The 19933-nt window shown below is 41.7% G+C and overlaps 1 protein-coding gene across 1 annotated transcript in view; it reads left to right on the forward strand.

Annotated features, from left to right (window-relative positions):
• Positions 1-19933, forward strand: part of PDIA5 (protein disulfide isomerase family A member 5) — a 188806-nt gene that overhangs the window by 150361 nt on the left and 18512 nt on the right. The window contains exon 15 of the mRNA XM_066633209.1: positions 7256-7326. Within this exon, the coding sequence (XP_066489306.1) occupies positions 7256-7326 (71 nt within the window). The remainder of the gene's footprint in view (positions 1-7255; positions 7327-19933) is intronic.

The following is a 19933-nucleotide window of genomic DNA, read 5'->3' on the forward strand; positions in this document are numbered from 1 at the left end:
GCCTCCAAGCCCAATCTGTGTAAAATAAATTTAAGATTGGCAATAACTTACACCCACAAAAATCAGAATTTGACCAGTCTTGTGTAGTCAGGAGTGTGAGAATAAGCCAGAATCAGAACATTTTGTATTCTGAATATGAAGCTGTGTTCTCCATTTCCAAAGTCTGAGGATTTTATTAATTTTTTTTCAAATGTTTAGAGCCTTGATAAAGATAAGTTTTAGACTTTCAGACTTGAAATGTATGTGGTACATGTAGACTCCTAAGAGGTTTGATTTGAAATAGCTTGTAAATGTATTCTTTGATTGTGACATTCTTGTCTTCTTGTGGCAGAGACGTTCATTACTGGTAGAGATGTCACTATTTTATATTTATACTTATACTATATGTACTTTACTGCCAGTAATATACATGTCTACCTCACATAAACTATGAAGTCAGAAAAATGAATGCACTCTGGCTAATATCTCTCATTTCTTGTAAACACTTGGATCTGGAAGGTAGATATGTCTCTGACAGCCCAGTCCTATTCTCCCCTCCCCTGTGCTGATGCAGCAGTGCTGAAATGGCTAACGCTGCATCCTGTGGGGGGGCACAGTTGCAGAGGTCTTCTCTAGGTAAGGGAACAGTCGTTCCCTTACCCCAGGGGTAATACTCCACAGCACCAGAGGGTCTACTCAGACCTGTGCTAGCCAATTTGCTGGTGCAGGTCTGTGTGGATCCGTGCTGTGTGACTGGGTCTGGAAAGGCAGTTAGGATTTGGCAGCTACTGCTGCCACCAAGCCTGCCCTCTTTCCAGACTAGATCCACTCATGGCCCCCTGTCCTGTCTCACCTCCCCACCATCTCACCTCCATCAGCAACCTCCATTATGGCTGCTCCAGAGCATGCAAGAAGACTCTAGCTTTCCCATTGATGTTGACTACTTTATGGCAATTAGTGCCAGTGGAACTCATGTTCCACTGCCACCTGGCCTCATAAGGATTGGACCGTGAATTAAAGATTTTGTTTCATTTTTAGATACTAATATAAGGAACTCATTCATGAAATTAGCCAGGGGGTCATGTTAACAGCTAAAGCCTGACCATAACTTTTTAGGATCTGCACAGTATAATCTATGGGTACTTGTGGTGAATGACACAATTGTTGGATCTCCATGTTGCAGCCATAGGTGGATTAGTTCATGAAAGCTACTTTTGTATAAGCATTATGTGAAGAAGCCTTAAAACGCCTGTGTGTTCCTATACCTACATAGTATGATGGTTGCACAGCATTTCATGAGGATTACGCAGTTAATGGTGTCTTCGTAGTGTCCAATTACCTTCTTCCCCTAGGGTTTGTTGTGATTTGCTTGCTGTTAAATTCTCTTCTCAGTTTAGAAACAGCAGCACTTTACTCCTAACATGGCAGTAGGGACAGTACAGAAAAGAAGTATTTTTCTGCTAAAGTTTATGAATGGGATAAACTTTTGGTCTGAAAAGGCAGGTGTGAATTCATATCTAGCAAGAAATCTAGATAACAAAGAGTGTATTTGAGGTTATTCATTCATCACAGTAGTTTATTTCTGCTGTAACTCAGCTGAAAATAAAGACCTTCATTTTGCTAAGTTTGAACAGAAATAGTAGTTTATTCCCCACTTCATTGGCAGTGCAGAAAAGCAATAGTTTACTGCTAAGATTACTGCTCAAATGCTAAGATTACTTCACAAACTCCTGCTGTTGGAGAGAGTAAGTGCAAAGTGCAGATAATCTTTTTTGCCTTGTGTTTTAGAAACAAGCCTTGGAAAAGTGCCTCAATACTCTCAAGCTGTGCAGGGAAAATTAGGGTTTAAAGGAGGGCATTTTGCTGTGGCTACACCCATAGCAAACCATGGGCTTCACTTAGGGGTATCCTATTACAAAGAGTGTGGATCTTCCTGCGTTCAGCAGCAAGTGTCACCCTCATTGTACACTGGTGGGATGGCAATACAGTGTTGCTTTGGTACGTGAGAAGTAGGTTGAATTGTGTCTTTGGACCCAATTCAGTTTGTGTGATGTCCAGAGCATTGCCATGGGCCTCACCACCGCAGGCTATTTTTGCAGGACCTCGGTTTTGGAATGTCATGGTCTCATTGCAAGCATTGTGCGTGCTACCTGCTAGGGTGTATGCTAAACTTTCTAGGATGTTACTTTTTGGTTTTCCCCTCTATTTTTTTTTCTTAGCAATTCATGCAGGAAAAGTTTCTTTTCCTTCCATCTGTTCCCTGTTCAGAGAGCATTCTTGGTTTCAAACATCTCTTTTCTTTTGCCGCCTTTTGCCTTCTTTTAAACTCTTGTACTTCTTTTAACATTTTGCTTGGCCTGCCTAAAATATGCAAACCATCTGTGTCTTTATATACTGATCTGAAACAGTCCCCCGTCCAGATCTGTAGATTTTAAATTTGTCCTTCAGCCTGTAATTAATCAACTTCCCTCTAAATTTAAAACCTGTCATTTTAATGAGGGAGCCTCTCTTGGCTATATCAAACCCAGTTGTTGCAGGCTTATTACAAATCTACTGTACTGATTATCCTAGTGAGTTGTGCATGGCTCTGTCCTTGAAACTTCTATGGAAGTGTTCATCATAACCACCTTCCTTCATATGAATATTTACTTTAGACCTGCTTTTAACTCTGATGCTTACATTAAAATGTCATGTAAAGCAAGGCAGGTATTACGTATGAATCGCTGCATATTTAGGATTACATCGTCACAAAAATGTCAGAGTTAAAAGAACCATTAAATCATAGAAATAAAGGCCAAGAGGATCTTGGACTTCTTGCCGTATAGACTAAGATCTGGGTTTCTGTGTTCCATTATAAGTTACTTGTCCTTGGTTAGCTTCAAAGTTGCTCCACAGCCTTTCCCCTCTCTCTGTTTCAGAGTTTCCAATATCCAATTGTACTCTTGCTTGTGACCTTCACTCAACCACCACTCTCAACCATCTTGCTCCCACAGTCGACTCCACCCTTTGCTGCCCTTCATGCTTGAAACTGCCTCTTAGAACACTTGGTGTAATGACACCTCCTTTCAAATCTCTTCTTAAAACCCACTTTTTTTCATGAAAACTTTGGCATGTAAGCTTTGTCGTGAAAACTTTGGCACCTTTTTCATGAATACCTTTGTCCTTCTTGCTGTTCTCTTTGTAACTAAGCTTAAGTACGTGTAACTGAAACATTTGCACAGTCTTTTTCCTCTTTACTCTTTCCTCTGTTTTTTCTTGTAGATACATATCTACATGTAGATATTTAAGTTTCTGGGGCAGGGCTCTCTCCTTTCCTTCCTTGTAAAGTGCCATGTACATGGTTGGTGCTACAGTACATCTTTGTCAGCTCTTTCTTGCTTTAGCTGTTTGCATATGTGGTCTGCTTGTGTGAAAGGTGTAATAGTAGTAGTGAGAAGAGCACTGATGTGGAACATCCTGCTCAGAAAGTAAGTCTTCCATGAAGTCCTTCTCTTCAGTGTTATGCAGTTCACATCAGCAGGCCTCTTGTATTGTAATAAACTGACATGAAATTGCCACCTCGTGTTTATATAGCGAGAGATGCAATACTTGTAGCACATTCCTTTTATTTATCTCTTTAAAGCAGATCATTGAAACTATATTAATAGAATAAGACTGTGAAGGTAGGTGTGAGAGGGGTATGGTGACAGTGAGCATTTCGCATGTAGGAATGAAAATCTCATTGCCTTTGGTTTTTGAGCATGCCTGCACTTTAAATTGAATGAATGAATGAATGAATGAATGAATTGGGTTTCTTCCAGTTTCCTGCACTTGGCAGTGCTTGCAAGTTGTAACAGATGAAGTTCTGCTGTTCTATGTAAAGTGCCTCTTCCCACATCTTTTTTGAAGACTTATTATCTCCTTGAGCTAAAGATTCTCATCTGTTCCATTTGGAAACTGGTCCAAAGCTTGATAAATACTCATTGGGCTTGGAAACTCTGTTGTACTAAACTCACATGTTAGCATTTTGCTTTCTCATTCAGATGGCAGTAAAGGAGAAGAAAAAGTACCTGGGTCAAAAATGTAAGTGATATAAAAGTGTCTAAGGAGTTCAGGGTAGTATACATAGTTCCTCCCTCCTTTTGTCCTCACAAAAACCCTGTGAGGTAGGTGAGGCTGAGAGATAGTGACTGATCCAAGGTTGCCCACAAAGCTTCAAGGCTGAGCATGGATTTGAACTTGGCTCTTCCAGGTCTAAAATCAACTTCCAAAGCACTACAGCTTCCAGACTCTCTTTTAGTATATGGTGGCAACCAGTGATTACTAAAAGAATTCTCAGTGGACAGGAAAGGAGAGTGGTTTTTGTAGGCCCCTTGTTACAATTAAAAAAGAATTTCTTTACAGTGGGTAGGATTTTAGAATCCTCTCATGGTGTTAAAGAACCACGTGAGGGAGCTCACAGTTGAGAGATGGGTGAGTTGTGGGTTCGGTCTGACCTGGTGATTTAACTCCCTTCTCTCACACATTCTCCTTCCCCCACCCCCAACACACAGATGTCACAGTACTATATAGGGTAGGGCTTCTCAAACTAGGACGTCGCAACGCCCCAGCCTGAGGGCCCTGGACTGTTTCCCCTTAATGGGCAGGGTCAGGGGGGAGGCAGCTAAGAGGGCTTCAGGGACTGGCATACACTTTCCAGTCCCTGCTGCAGCCTCCCAGGGGTGCGGGAAGCCTTGCGCAACCGTCCGTAGGACTCCCCAGCCTCCAGAAAGTGAAAGCGGAGCGATTGCGCTCAGCCTCCGCCAAACCAGAAGTGGAGCATGGTCGCTCCGCTTCCACTTTCTGAAGGTTGGGTATCCCTGCGGATGGTCACACAGGGCCCCCCACACTTCCGAGAGGCTGCAGCAGGGACTGGCAGCCTCCTTAGCTGCCTTCTCCCCACCCCCCCTGCCTTCCATGCTCCCCTGCAAGGACTTACTGTGGTCCGCAAACTCCCTGAAAGTTTGAGAACTGCAGCTATAGGGGTATGAACATCAATTCCTCCTCTGCCTTTGGTAAATCAAGTTTTGAGGTTTGAACATTATAGTACCTGTACAACCTATGGAACAAAATAGGTGTGTGTGTGTGTACATTAGATGTAATTATGCCTCTAGCCATCCCAGTTTCAACTATATTTTCTGTAACTTTAGATGTTTTAAAGGCAGTTTGTGCAAAGTATTAAATCTGCTGTTGCAAAAACTCAGGCAAATTATTGTCTGAACTTGTAATCATAGTTATTCTGAATCAGTGTCATCTATTGGAAATGACTGTGGTAAGTAAGAATATTGCCACATCACACAGTACAGAAATGTAGTAGGGTCACTGAGCAATTTCTGGCATTGCATGATAACAGAGATTGTATTGTTAGTAGAACATTGTTCAGAAAATCCTAATGTTGACAGTGGTAAGTAAATCTTCAAGTTGAATTTTGTATTAATAAGTAGTGCAGTGTTTTTAAAACTGTAGGTCAGGACCCACTAGGTGGGTCGCAAGCCAATATCAGGTGGGTTCCCATTCATTTCAATATTTTATTTTTAATATATTAGACTTGATGCTCCCATGGTATGTGACTGCATTTAGAAAAATACCACAGACCTGTACTTTTAACAAGCTACTCTGTATATTCTTTTAACAAAGACAGTCAATGGGACTTACTCCTTGGTAAGTGTGGGTAGGATTGCAGCCTAGGATTGTTAAAAATTTTCCTGCTTAATGACGTCACTTCCGGTCATGACATCACTTCCGGCAGCTCCTGACAGATTCTCATTCTAAAAAGTGGGTCTCATTGCTAAATGTGTGAGAACCACTGGTGTAGTGTATATTTCTTTAAAAGTGATGTTCTCTTAGGTGGTATGCTTCCAATTTAATTTAGTTCAAATATACATCGTGGACTGAATAATAAGCTCCAGCTATTTCTAGATGAGCTATTTGCAGTATTATGAAGCAGTCTAAATTAGTATAGTTCATTTTGCCAAAGGTAACTAACAACTTAGTCTGGGGCCTGTGAATTGAGTATGTCATCACATACGAAAAAGAAAACACACACATCTCTCCCTAGGAAGATTAGTGCTGTATGCTAGGTGCTTGTATGGACTTGTGCATCACTCTATGATGAACTGTACAAGTTCCCCTTTCAGGTCAGATCAGGCAAATGTCACATGACGCAGACTGAGATGAATAATTTGGGACTGCACCACTTCAGACAGCAAGTGAAGGTTATGTTTTTGAATGATCATTCTTTTAATTCAATGTGCTGATTTTATGCTACCTCCAGGGAACTTTTATTTTTTTACATGGTGCAGGCCTTCACCTGCACCTGTCAGTTGAAGTCATACAATTCCAAATTCTCCCCTTCTCAGTCTGTGTGATTAATGGTTCTGTTGTTTGTGCATCTGTCTGTTACTGTCCCTTCTGTGCAAAAAACTGATCTAGGCTTGTGAAAGGCTGCCTTACTTTTTCTTATGGTTTATTGCTAGAGAGGTCTCTGTGTGTACTCGCTTTTCAAGAGCTAACAAACCAAACCGATCTCTGAGAATGTCAGTTACTGGTTGTTCATAACAGAGCCATCTCTCCCTGCAGTATAATTCCATGGTCAGACCTTGTGTGCTATGCTGACTAAGGAGGAAGAGTGCCACCTATTTGCACATGTTGCACAGTGTTCAGATAGTAGCAGTAAGAACAGGATTTTATACTGACTGTACTGCTGTAAGCTTATCGCCATCCAATTGCATGTCAAGTTCTTACAGGAGAAACCCATGGCAGTTCTTAGTTCAAGGGTTCACCAGTTTTCCCATGCTCCAAGGAGAAGGTTGGGTAATAATATCTAGAACCTCCAACTTTACTCTTCTTGTGTGATATCTGATTAGTTTATAGGTAAGCATTGCCAGGCAGTTCTAGTAAAGTAATGCTGGGATTCGTCCATGAATTGTCATAATGTGAATTTTCTCCCTCCTTAGCTTATGCTTTGAGGTCAGTTCAGATATTTTCTGATGGTAACACCTTCCTTTATTGAAGAGCCAAGTTCAGAGTTTCAAGTGTGTACATGACCAGCATTGTGCTTAAGATGTCATTTATAAGCTGGGCATTGATGAGATTTGCTGTCCATTCTCCTTTCATCCAACCCAGATTCAATTTCATTTATGCAGTTTTAGGTGAACGTGATCCCCACCATGCAGTATTGGGCTAAAAGTCTGAACTGACCCCTGATTGCATAACATTCACTTTAAACTTGCTATTTTTTTTCTCTCTTGACCCACAGGGTGTCCACACTGTAAAAATTCCATCCCGCATTTCACGACTGCTGCAGAGCTCTTTAAAGAAGATCGAAAGGTAACCCCATTTTGAATAGTTCTGACATATTGTACAGAACATTAGTCACCTTTGTCTACTAAAAACATCTGTTTTGTTTGATGGTGAAATGCTGGCTTGTGTGTTCAGTCATACCACAAAAAATTACTCAACTGATTAATCAATGTTAATATGTTTTGCTTTCAAAAGCCAAGACAGTAAGCAAACTTTTTGTTTTGCTTTTTTCATTGTTCTCTTATTTAAACTTCGTTTGGCTAACATAACTCTTCTACAGTATACTGCATTTTTTCCATCTCAACATGAGACATAAGGTTCATTTCAAACTCAGTGGCTGCAATCCAAAGAAGGGAATGTAATGTGGAAGAAAACCTTATGCGCAGCTGGAACTTCAGTTGCTATTGCAGTCAATCCTGTTTGCTGGGGAGAAAAACTGCTGTTCCACATGCCTCTTGAGCATGAACTTCTATGATGAAAACAGCAAACAAACAAAGTCATGGCTGTGCATACGCTTCTCTTTCACTCATACATGGGATCTTGGGATCTTGACTTTATTTTTTTGTATTTACTCAACTTCTTGATCACACCACCAACCCTGAGCAATCTACGTTCCCTGTGATTTTACCCTGATAAAGGCCTCTTTTCTCTGACACTCTCTTATACACCAAGCTGCATGGGAACACATAACTCACGACACAGTCCTGCCTGCGTGCACCAGCATCTGTGCAGTCATTGTAGCCATGTAGATAGGCTACTTGAGAGCTTTGTCCAAAGTGTAGCAAATAAATATTAATAAATAATTCAGTCATGTGACTCTTTTACCAATTGTTGATCACCATCTGGTAGGTCTGCATGGATAACACCAAGCAGTGTTGCCAGATAGGTAAAAATTCAGAGTGCACAATGCTCTCACTGGGGAAAATGCTTGATTGTTCAAAAACTGCCAAAAGATTGAAAGAAGACCTTTAGCCCTTGAAATGGTGATTGATGGATGGAACCATTATTTCAGCCAAGGGTACTTACAGCTAAAGTGCAGAGGTATAAAATTTAATGAGGTGGAACCAAAGTTCAAATTGAGAATATTGAGTGTGTGTGTGTGGGGGGGGGGGGGGTCCTCAAGGCCAGACATTCAGGAAAAACAGCTTTGCTTCCCTCTCTTGACTTTTCAAGGTGGTGGAGATTGATAATTTCAAACTCCTCCTTCAATCATACAAAATCCAATTCTGCTGAAGTGTTTCTTGTGGTTTGCTAATGTCCTTAATGGATATTTTACACAGGCTGTGGTGCAGCACAGGAATGCAGGAGTACTTCCTTGCAACCTTTTTTTTTTTTTTTTTTTGAGGAGTTTTGTGCAGAGTTTACATGAGTGTTTTTCAAGGCTGACTGCCATACAGTCAGGAGAAAGTAAACAAGGCTTTGTAGAATTATTGTTCTAAAATCCAGGGAAGCTTAATTTTCATAAGTGCTAAGCTCTCGGTGACTTGTTTCCCTTAGGATTCCACAGCAAGGAGATGTTTTTGACATGTTAAAAGGTATAATATGTGTGAGCTTTTCTAAATTCTCTGAGTGTGGCTTTGTAGTTTTTGTGGAATGTACAGTTTGGTTTAAGCTGATATTTTGCTTCTGAATGGGTACGAAGTCTGATTAGAAGATAAGTATTGCGTCAGCTAAGGACTTTGATATAGTAGAACAGCATTACTCAAACTGGGTTGGGACCCACTAGGAGTGTCGCAAGCCAATTTCATGTGGGTCCCCATTCATTTCAATATTTTATTTTTAATATATTAGACTTGATGCTACCCTGGTAAGTGACTGCATTTGGGGAAATGTTACAGATCTATACTTTTAACAGGCTACTCTGTGTGTACTTTTAACAGTGATAGTAAATGGAACTTATTCCTGGGTATGTGGGTAGGATTTCAGCCTAGGATTGTTAAAAAATTTTCCTGTCACTTCCTGTCATGACTTCACTTCTGGTGGGTCTTGACAGATTCTCATTCTAAAAAGTGGGTCCCAGTGCTAAAAATTTGAGAACCCCTGCAGTAGAGGCAAATTATAGGGTGGGCATGAGGGTGAAGGGCTGGAGATATGCCAGGATGCCCTTCACCTGCCTCCATATTTAGGATAAGGATATCCATGAATTTGTCCTTCTTGCAATATTTACAGTGGGATTTTCCTGTTATAAAATTTGTCTACCTGGAGAATGGACTGGACATTGTATAATTGCTGAACATGTGACATTTGGAACACACAGTCCTGAATGTTCCAAATGGTCAAGTCCACTGGGATTCCTTCATAAGTTACATTTTTAAGATGCTCTTATAAAATGTTTAATGGATACACATAAAAATGTAGCCTGTGGATGGAACAAACGTGTCTACAGGTGCATATGTTGCAGAGGTACATTCTCATTGGAGCTGGAATTGGCTGTGATTCTCTCATGTGTATATGCTCAAGTTAGTGGAAGCCATGGGTTCACTGCCACCACATAGTGTATGAAACTGTCATCACTCCCAGCACATAGGAACATGGCAAATGTGATCTCCAGGAAACCACCTTGCCTGTTGTTCTAGGCCCTACAAATCCCCAAGATTCTCTGGGCCTGATGAGTAAACTTTAGAAGGAAATGATGTCTCTGTGATAGGAAATGTTTGATAAAAAATAAAACATCTGCCCAGTCATTGTTGAAAACCAGAAGATCTGTAACATGCAGAATCTAAAGCTTAGTCACTTGGCAGCAACATCCTTTTCTGTGTAACCAGAGATTTGTCATCTTTAGTTGTCTGCTTTCTAAACAGTTCTTTTCCTGACTGAAATGTTATCTTTTTTTAACACTTAATGGGGAAAAAAAATTAAAACCTGTCCTTTTTCATTCCTTTCTAAAATCAATGTTCAGTTAGTTATTCACTTCCATTTTCATAAGAAAACTCAATATTTGTTCCTGCAGAGATTTATTTCCTTGAATCAATAAGCTGATGTGTAGCAGTACATATTTTAACAGGAGCAAAGCCAACTACTCCTGCAGGAGACTTTTATTATTACAGTCTTATGTCAGAGCTGGAAAAGCAGCTTGTGAAAAAAGAAGAGAAAGAGGTAGGGGAGCTAAATCCAACACGGGACAAATTTTTTTAAGCATTGTGAAACTGGGCATTTTCTGTTTGCTCAGTTGACCTTAAATAAAAATAATAAAGGCATGCTTGAATTATTTAGTCTATCCTGGTTCAGGGATCCGAGTTCAAAATTGAGGACTGACAAGACAAACAAGCAATATTGACCTATACACAATCTCTCTATGTTGTTGTTGGACATAAAGTGCAAGTGTTTTCCTCCTCCTTATGGACAAACCTTATTTTGTACAACACACTGCTCCATTTCTAAAATTATGCATGGCTGCTTTAGACTTTTAGGGGTGTCCAAACTTTTTGGCAGGGGGGCCACATAATCTCTCTGACACTGTTGGGGCTGGGGAAAAAAAGATTAATTTACATTAAAAATTTACATAAATGAATGTATTAGAGATTAAAGTTATATGAATGGATGAATTTTACTGAGCTTCTTTATAATATACATGAGAACTGTAATAGAAAACAGAAAAGGGGGGGGTAAAAATAACTCCTGACTACACACCTCCTGCCCAGGGAAATGTGCAAAACATATGGAGACATAAACTGTTCAGAGGCAGACTTGAAAGTCTTGCAATAGCTCAAGGCGTGAGGTACTGTGAGACCTTCAGGTCTCAGCTCAAGACCTATAAAAGGCCTTGCACAAACCAAGGCTGGCCTTTCCTCTGCTGCTACTGCTACTGCTTCACAACCATGAGACAGCAAGCAGCGGAGGGAGCTCTCAGTCTGCAACAACAACAACAACAGTATTTATATACCGCTTTTCAACAAAAAGTTCACAAAGCGGTTTACAAAGAAATCAAATATCTAATGGCTCCCTGTCCCCAAGTCTGCAGCTTCCGTGAGAGATCGTACAGTCAGCCCTCATGCTGAGGGCAGTTCCATCAGGCCAGTGCAGGCTCCAGCTGTTAAAATGTAGCAGTAGCCCACTGCAGGTGGAAGTCTTGAGGTACTTTCTGACTATCATGGGAGCAACAGTTATGCCAATAAGAGAATGCTTAAGAGAGGTGTAGGATAGGGATCAGCACCACATCTTTTGGTAATGTCATCCAGAAGTTAGTCATGCATTGTGAAGTAGTATTTCTTTGTTGGTTCTGAACTTGCTGCCAATCAGTATCAATTCTGATTCTGAGTCCTACTATCAGAGTGCTGACAAACTACCCTTAATCAGTGCTTTAGTTATATGTATTTAAAACCTCCCATGTTCCATAAATATCCTTTCCATAGGATCACAAGCACCTATATTGATAGGTTCTACCCTAGTAAACATTCCTGATAAAGCAGTACCCACAAATCTAGGGTGAAATTCACCAGGAGAATATCCTTAATAAACAGGAGATGAAGTGTTTTAGATAACGCTACATTTGACTCTTTAAATTTTTCTTTACTATGAGGTACCAGGCATATGGTTGACAAGCAGGTGAAATAAGGTCAGAATTGGATGGTTCTGATACAACCAAGGCCTCAGCTCCAAACCGTTTTATTGACTGCCACTTACAGGGACAGGGAAAGTTGCAATGCAATTATGTCAATATCAGGGTATGTGATGTTAGATGTTATCAGAGGAATGGGGCTCCTGCTTTTGATCAATCAAACAGGCAGCCTCTGATTACTTCCAACCTTCGGTTATATCCATTGCCAGTGGTACAACAGATCATGTAGGGACACACATATTAAATAATAAGAGGCATTTGGAAACTTTAACTACATGGGCCTTATGTCTCAGTTGTGTATATAAATCACTCTGGAAGAGAAAGTTACATTTTACTGTTCTTCTGGAATAGATTTTGCTTGAAGAAATCATGATATGAGCAATACTGGAAATCATTCTCCAACTTATTCTCCCAAATCCCACTGAGACAGGGACTTGCTAGCTGCAAATTTCAGATAAGGCTCTGAGAAACCAACAGATTAATGTTCACACTTCAAGAAATGAATCATCTCTTTCTGAATTTAACAACATGATGGTGACTTTAAAAACAATGCAAGGCCTTTCATGACCTGGGTTCAGGCTACCAACACCTCCTTCCATACATTTCAGCCTGCCCTCTTAGGTCAGCTGAAGGGGCTCTTCTACAAGTGCTACCTTTGTCCCGAATGAGAGGGGTGACAGCTCAGGAGCAAACCTTATCTGTAGTGGCACCACAACTATGGAATGCCCTCCCAGGGGAACTGAGAACCACCCCCTCTCACAGCTTTTCAGCAAAGGCTCAAAACATATCTGTTTTGCCAGGCATTTGGTTGCTGAGTGGATTTTTGCCCTCTGTGTCTCTGATATACTGCAGTGACTTGACTGACTCCCTGGACTCATCAGTTCCCCATTGGCTCAATGAGTTCCTTTCTCTTTTTCTCTTAATTTTGTTTTGCTCTGTTTTGATATTCGTTTTTCACCATGCAATGTTAAAATTAATGTTTTAATGCCTTGTTTGATGTTTTTGCTTGTACTTGATTATAAAGCTTTGTAAGCCGCCTTGGGCATTTGCTTCGGCATGGGAAAGGAGGGGTAGAAATTTCTTAAATAAATGCCAGAAGCTATCCATTTTAACCCCAAAAGTCTTTTACTTCCCATTCATTTATATAACACACATGCTAAACATCCCATAACATTGAGACAAGTGCGGAAGTGTCTGCTCATGCACAGTGTCTTTTTTGGAGCAGAACAATAGTCTTGAAAAGCTTATGTTCATCCTACATTGGCTTACTCTTGTTAGAGGCGTTGAACAGAAAGAATCAGTATATCCACTGGGGTAAAATTAAAGAGGTCTGTTAGGCTTTAATTCTAAACTCTTAATCTGATGGAAAAACTTTTAGAGTTCATATTAATGCTGGATATTGCAGAGGACGGTGAAGCAGGGCTAAACTGTTCCCCTCGGACTGCACTTCAAAGTGTTCTAATACAGGTATTGTTCACAAATAAAAATGTACCTGCGTTTACACATTCCATTCAGCAGGTACAGCCTGCAAACTGTACAAAGACTGATCTGTAAATGGACAGCCATCCAGGCAGAAATGTGTATCTGTGTGCAGACAGCTGTACCCAGGTACAGATATTCTGTACCTGGGTACAGCATAATGTGCAAACAGCTCTGCAGCTACAGTGTAATCTGAACTGATGCTGTCCTATGTTAAAGTGCTCTGAACAGGAATAGGTAGAGTTCAGGCTACTTCTGTGGTCTTCAGACTCTGAGAGGCTATCATTCATTGTTATTTACGCTTGCACCTCCAAAATGAGCACGCCAGACAAAGGGCCACTTTATTAATACAATCAGAAAATCTGCAGCAGGGCATAAACAATTTAAAATGCCCCCCACATGCAGGCTATTAATTTGAGGCAAATGGCACTAGCCTTCCCTGGGCTACACAAGCATCACATCCTGGCTCTAAACCCCCTCGGTCATCTCCCGAGAAAGCTTATCAACACCAACCCCTAGGGGTTGAGGCAGATGGATGAGCAGATACCTCAGATGCCACACCAACTGTTGTCCTCTGCCCAGTCCAGCCTGGGGGCTTGCCAACCAATCTCAGCGACCTGGACAAGCATCATCTGAGCAGGCCTGGATCACCTGCTGACCTTGCTGATCTCGGAATGTATGCTGGATTCCCTACTGCCCTGGGTATCCTACCCGCATGTCACCTGCCCAAGTGACCAAAGACAAATAATTCTAAACATATAACCCAACACCCTACCATACCAGTCTGGGGTAGGCAAAAAAAAAAAAAAATCACCAGGGAAGGCAAATTAGGTTGGCAACATAAAATTCCTACCCGTCTCCCTGAATGAGCAACCAGCTAATCTCAGACTGTTCATGGGAGGGAGGGTGGGGCTTAAAAATTCCAGCAGACTGACTCCAGAAGGCATGCAGCCTTCAGGACATCAACCCATCCAGGCCTGCTTGTGCAGCAGCCAATGAGGCGCTCTCATTTTCCCACCTTAATCTGACTTGCTTGAGGTGCCAGGCAAAGTCTTATGGGACTTCACCCTCATTCCTTGAAGGTTGATTTCTTCCAGATGGCCCAGAAACTAAAGTTAGGGCAAAATACAACACTGATGCTGCAATCCTAACTACACTTTCCTGAGAGTAAGCCCCATTGAACAAAATAGGACCTACTTCTGTGTAGACCTGGTTAGGATTGTGCCCTGAAATTGCTCACTGAGGCTGGGTATATGAAACGCCACTCACTTGTCTTAAAGTCTATTTCTTGTCCCAATCCACTTGTGGGTTGGGGACCAGGATGCCTTATAAACAGCCTCCTTACAGGAACCCATCTGGTAGCTAAGGTCTGCATGGTGGCCTTTCTTCTGAACCTTCTGAGATGGGAGGCGACCCCTGATTCACTATTATTGCTTTTTTCAATTGCACTGCCGTGATTCTAGAACAGGGGTGCCCAAACCCCAGCCCGCAGGCCAATTGCAGCCCACTACGGGTCCTCTGGGTCCCATAGGAGATGCGGGGACCTCAAATTACTGCAACTAAATTGGCAGAGCAAACTAACTTTTACAAAGTAAAACACAATTGCTCAAATAAACATCAAATTGGCTGTAGAATTTCCCAGTTTTAAACAATCAATACAGTAGGTCTGGAGGAGGTCTGGTCTAGAGGGTAGAGCCTCTGTTAGCCCGAAGATAACATCAGAAGGTCGCCAGTTCGAGGACACCGGCAGCTCCCTGAACGGCTGAGAATGGCGAGACCTTGAAGCAGCTGATAAGCCCAGCTGAGTGATTCCACCTGCTCTTGGTGTGAGCAAGAAGCGTCTTGGCTGCCCTCCATGTGAGAGATGGAGCTGCTTGTCAGCCAACTGGAGGCCAGAAGTGAGACTATACCAGGAAGATCCATTCTGAAATGTTGTTGGTTCTTGAAAGAGAGAACCTCCATGATTGTAAAAATCCCCTTGAGAGATTTAGAAACGCCTGCCTATGTAAACTGCCTTGAATAAAGTCAGAGGAGTAATCCAATGACCAGAAAGGCGTTATATAAATACCTAATAATATCTTTCGAGACTGAAGGTTGCCAATACAAATAATATTAATAATAATAATTAATAACTACATGAGATCTAAAAATAATTGGTAAAAGACAAGCTTTAGGCCACAATTAAAATCCTATACCTCTCTGACTGGTGAGTTTCTTCATATCCTAACCACCACTCCTCCTGAATTCTCCACAGCCACTATCCAGAACAGCAACAGAAAATGCTACATTCCTAAGTATTTATGTTCCAGTTGGAATTCACTCCACTTCCAAATTGGATAATGCTGATTTCCTACCTTTTCTTCTTTATTGAAAGTGAACCTTCTCTTTTTACTTTCCTACAAAAGGACATACAAAGGGGAACACACACAATTTTACTGCTCAGTTGATCACTTTGTGCTTCTTTAAAACCACAAAAATGTTTAGGTAAATTTTCTTTTTGGATGGCACTGGTATTAGGACCCAGGGGAAATTTATTTTAGTGGAAATAGTGCTGACATTTGGCTGCCTTGGAGGCAAACAAATGTGCATTTATTTGCAGCCAGTTCCCTCTTTCCAGTGGCCTCTTGAGATACAGTGGATTTTTAATATATATTCAGTGTGCATCCCATGAGGGTCAGGGAACAACACAAACGCAATGTACTGACATAGCGAAACCATTTGTGTCTGGCACTATAGCAATTTTAACCCACAGATTTTGTGGCATATTGATCTTTTTATTTTCTAATTAGCAGTAAAATGGCAAGGCCCTTGGAAAGCAAAGTCCATGTACAGATCAGCTCAGTTGAAAATCTAGATTGGTTGACAGGATACAGTCTTAGATTTTAAGCAAGGACAGCCCAAGACCTCTTATCTTTTGAAACAGCCTGCCAAATGCTGCCTCCATTACCCAATGATGTGCCAGCCTCTGCTCCTGTCACTCTCCAATGATGTAGCTCTGCGCTCCACCCACCCACCCACCCCACATTTTGTCTTCCCATCTGTCTCTCTCTTCCTTTTACAATCCAGGGAGCGGAAAGAAAAGGATGAGCAATGGAGGTAGGCAGGTGAACAGAGATGGCCGTCCCTCCATCTGCTGGCTGAGGTGACCGCTGCAATCGGCCTCATAGATGAGAAGGCCCTGATTCTAAAGGACCAACTACACATATTATATAATGGTAAATGTGTCATTGGTCCTGACATACTTATTTTTTTTTTAAACTAAACAGCCTTAGGGCAGTGCTGCTCCACATGGGGGTTTCCTGATTTTAGAAGTGGGTTACCTCAGAATGCCAGATACAACGGATGGCACCAGGATGCATGTCTCTTGTTGTCTTGTGTGCTCCCTGAGGCATTTGGTGGACCACTGTGAGATATAAGAAGCTGGACTAATAAGCCTATGGCCTGATCCAGTGGGGCTCTTCTTATGTTCATATGGTGTGGGGGAAGGGGCTTTAACATTTCACCCCATCACAGTCCTGATCCATATTCTCTTTGCCCCTTGGAGGAGGACACCAATGGGAGCATTCCTCTCAAGGCAAATTACAGCCATGTATGCATGGAAGTTAGGATCAGTATGATGACAGCCAAAGCAGTTAGAGTCCCCTCCCACACACAGATGCAAGGTAGTAAAGGAATATTAAGCCAATGATATATTTCAGTGTGTGTAGTTTTGCCCAGTTATCTTTTCCCTATCATTTATGTAAAGTAAATCATTAATAAGTTGGTATGTTTTCTTCCTAAGAAATATAGAACAGAATGCAACAAACTTACTTACAAGATCATTTCATGGTAAATATATGTGTTTTAATGACTACATTGATGCCTACACTCCTGAGGCTGCTTTATCTCCTCTATACATTCACACCTATTAAGAACAACTTAGAGTGTGTTTTTGCTAAGATGTAAAAGGAGGGACATACCAAGAACACCCACTCCCTAGAGGTTTATCAGAGTCCACGCCTGAGCTCTTTCCAGGAAAACAGTAAAACTTGGCTCTTTGGGCTGGCATTTAACAGCCTGCCTTAAGCAGGCATCTGGTCATTTAAACTTAACTGGGTATTTTGTTTTTATAGTCTTCTGTTAGCTCACTAAACACTTGGGAATAGTCAGAATAAAAATTAAACTGAATATATAATAGCCTTAAAGCATTTTTTCCCATTTGTAAAAGAGGGCCGGATCCTGATCATTGAACTGTAACGAACTGAAGCTCAAAAATATATTGTGAGGAAACTATGTAATGGCTCTAAATGTGCTGGACTTCTGTGAGAAGGGTTGAGAAACTCACATTTAAAAATCTCGATTATGAGTCACTATACAAATATTGAAGTCTTACAAATATCTCATCACTGCCCCACTTTAAAAAGGGAAGGAGAGGGGACCCGGGAAACTATAGGCCCATCAGCCTAACATCTATTCCAGGTAAGATGGTGGAATGCCTCATCAAAGATAGAAACTCAAAACACATAGCCTTGCTGAGGGAGAATCAGCATGGCTTCTGTAAAGGTAAGTCTTGCCTCACAAACCTTATAGAATTCTTTGAAAAGGTCAGCAGGCATGTGGATGTGGGAAAACCTGTGACATTATATATCTGGACTTTCAGAAGGCGTTCGACACGGTCCCTCACCAAAGGCTGCTGAGAAAATCCACAGTCAGGGAATTAGAGGGCAGGTCCTCTCATTGATTAGGAACTGGTTGAAGACCAGGAAACAGAATGGCTGTCAATGGACAATTTTCACAATGGAGAGAGGTGAAAAGTGGTGTTCCCCAAGGATCTGTCCTGGGACCGGTGCTTTTCAACCTGTTCATAAATGACCTGGCGACAAGGTTGAGCAACAAGGTGGCTAAGTTTGCAGATGACAGCAAACTTTTCCGGGTGGTGAAGACCAGAAGCAATTGTGAGGAGCTCCAGAAGGATCTCTCCAAACTGGCAGAATGGGCAGCAAAATGGCAGATGCATTTCAATGTAAGTAAGTAAAGTTATGCACATTGGGGCAAAAAATCAAAACTTCACATATAGGCTAATGGGTTCTGCGCAGTCTGTGACAGATCAAGAGAGGGATCTTAGGGTGGTGGTGGACAGCTCAGTGAAAGTGTCAACCCAACGTGCAATGGCAGTAAGAAGGCCAATTCTATGGTACTCTATGGTAGAAAATTCTATGGTAGGAAAGGTATTGAGAACAAAATGGCTAATATAATGCCGTTGTACAAATCGATGGTAAGACCTGGACTATTGTGTCCAGTTCTGGTCACCACATCTCAAAAAGAACATAATGGAAAGAGAGCGACTAAAATGATTACTGGGCTGGGGCACCTTCCTTATGAGGAAAGGCTATAGCATTTGGGCCTCTTCAGCCTAGAAAAGAAGCACCTGAGGGGGGGGCATGATTGAGACATACAAAATTATGCAGGGGATGGATAGAGTGGATAGAGAGATGCTCTTTACCCTCTCACACAACACCGGAACCAGGGTTCATCCACTAAAATTGAGCGTTGGGAGAGTTAGGACAGACAGAAAATATTTCTTTACTCAGCGTGTAGCAGGTCTGTGGAACTCCTTGCCACAGCATGTGATGATGGGATCTGGCCTAGATGCCTTTAAAAGGGAATTGGACAAGTTTCTGGAGGAAAAATCCATTATGGGGTACAAGCCATGATGTGTATGCGCAACCTCCTGATTTTGGAAATGGGCTATTCAGAATGACAGGTGCAAGGGACGGCACCAGGATGCAGGTCTCTTGTTGTCTTGTGTGCTCCCTGAGGCATTTGGTGGGCCACTGTGAGATACAGGAAGCTGGACTAGATGGGCCTATGGCCTGATCCAGTGGGGCTGTTCTTATGATCTTATGTTCACTTCAAGCCTTGGCCTTGGCACTTCTTGTTTGCACACCTCACATTAGAAATTAAAACATTGCCTGTGAATGTCTAAGGGTGGGTTAGGTGACTCTGGCAATAATCTTTCAACACTTACTATGTGTTGGCTCTAACGACGAGATGGGGACCCACTTGAAATTGACTTGCGACCCACTTAGTGGGTCCTGACCCATAGTTTGAGTAACACGGGGATAAAACATTGGGGCACATCCTTAGTTCACATCATTACAAGGCTAAGCAGGACTGTACTGTACCCCAGCTGTTCACCTTATTCCTCTAGTTAAGAGCTACCCTAAATGAAATACTCAGCTGCCTTCCCTATGGTGCTCTTTTGAGAGAAGTTATTTAAGAATTAGGGTAATGGTTGGCTGATTTTGAGCCATGGGCACTTTTTTACATAATCACTATGCCAGAGCATCTTATCCATCTTGTGTGAACAACTTTGCTGAAGCCTTTGGACATATCACTTGCATTGACAGAGTGAGGAAGCCTACACCATGGCTTCCTCATGAGGAAGCTGCTTGAACCATTCACTACTGAGGCTATACTATATCTCCAAAACTAGACATGATAGGGCAAAAACGGATGCCATCTTTTGAATCGGCACCCCAAATTCATATCAAACCACCATAAAGTTTAGGAAAAACTTTTCTGACCCTGAGTTTTTTGGCCTGTGTAATTAAGCTG

The sequence above is a fragment of the Tiliqua scincoides genome, chromosome 1 (genome assembly GCF_035046505.1).
Source record: "Tiliqua scincoides isolate rTilSci1 chromosome 1, rTilSci1.hap2, whole genome shotgun sequence".
NCBI lineage: Eukaryota > Metazoa > Chordata > Lepidosauria > Squamata > Scincidae > Tiliqua > Tiliqua scincoides.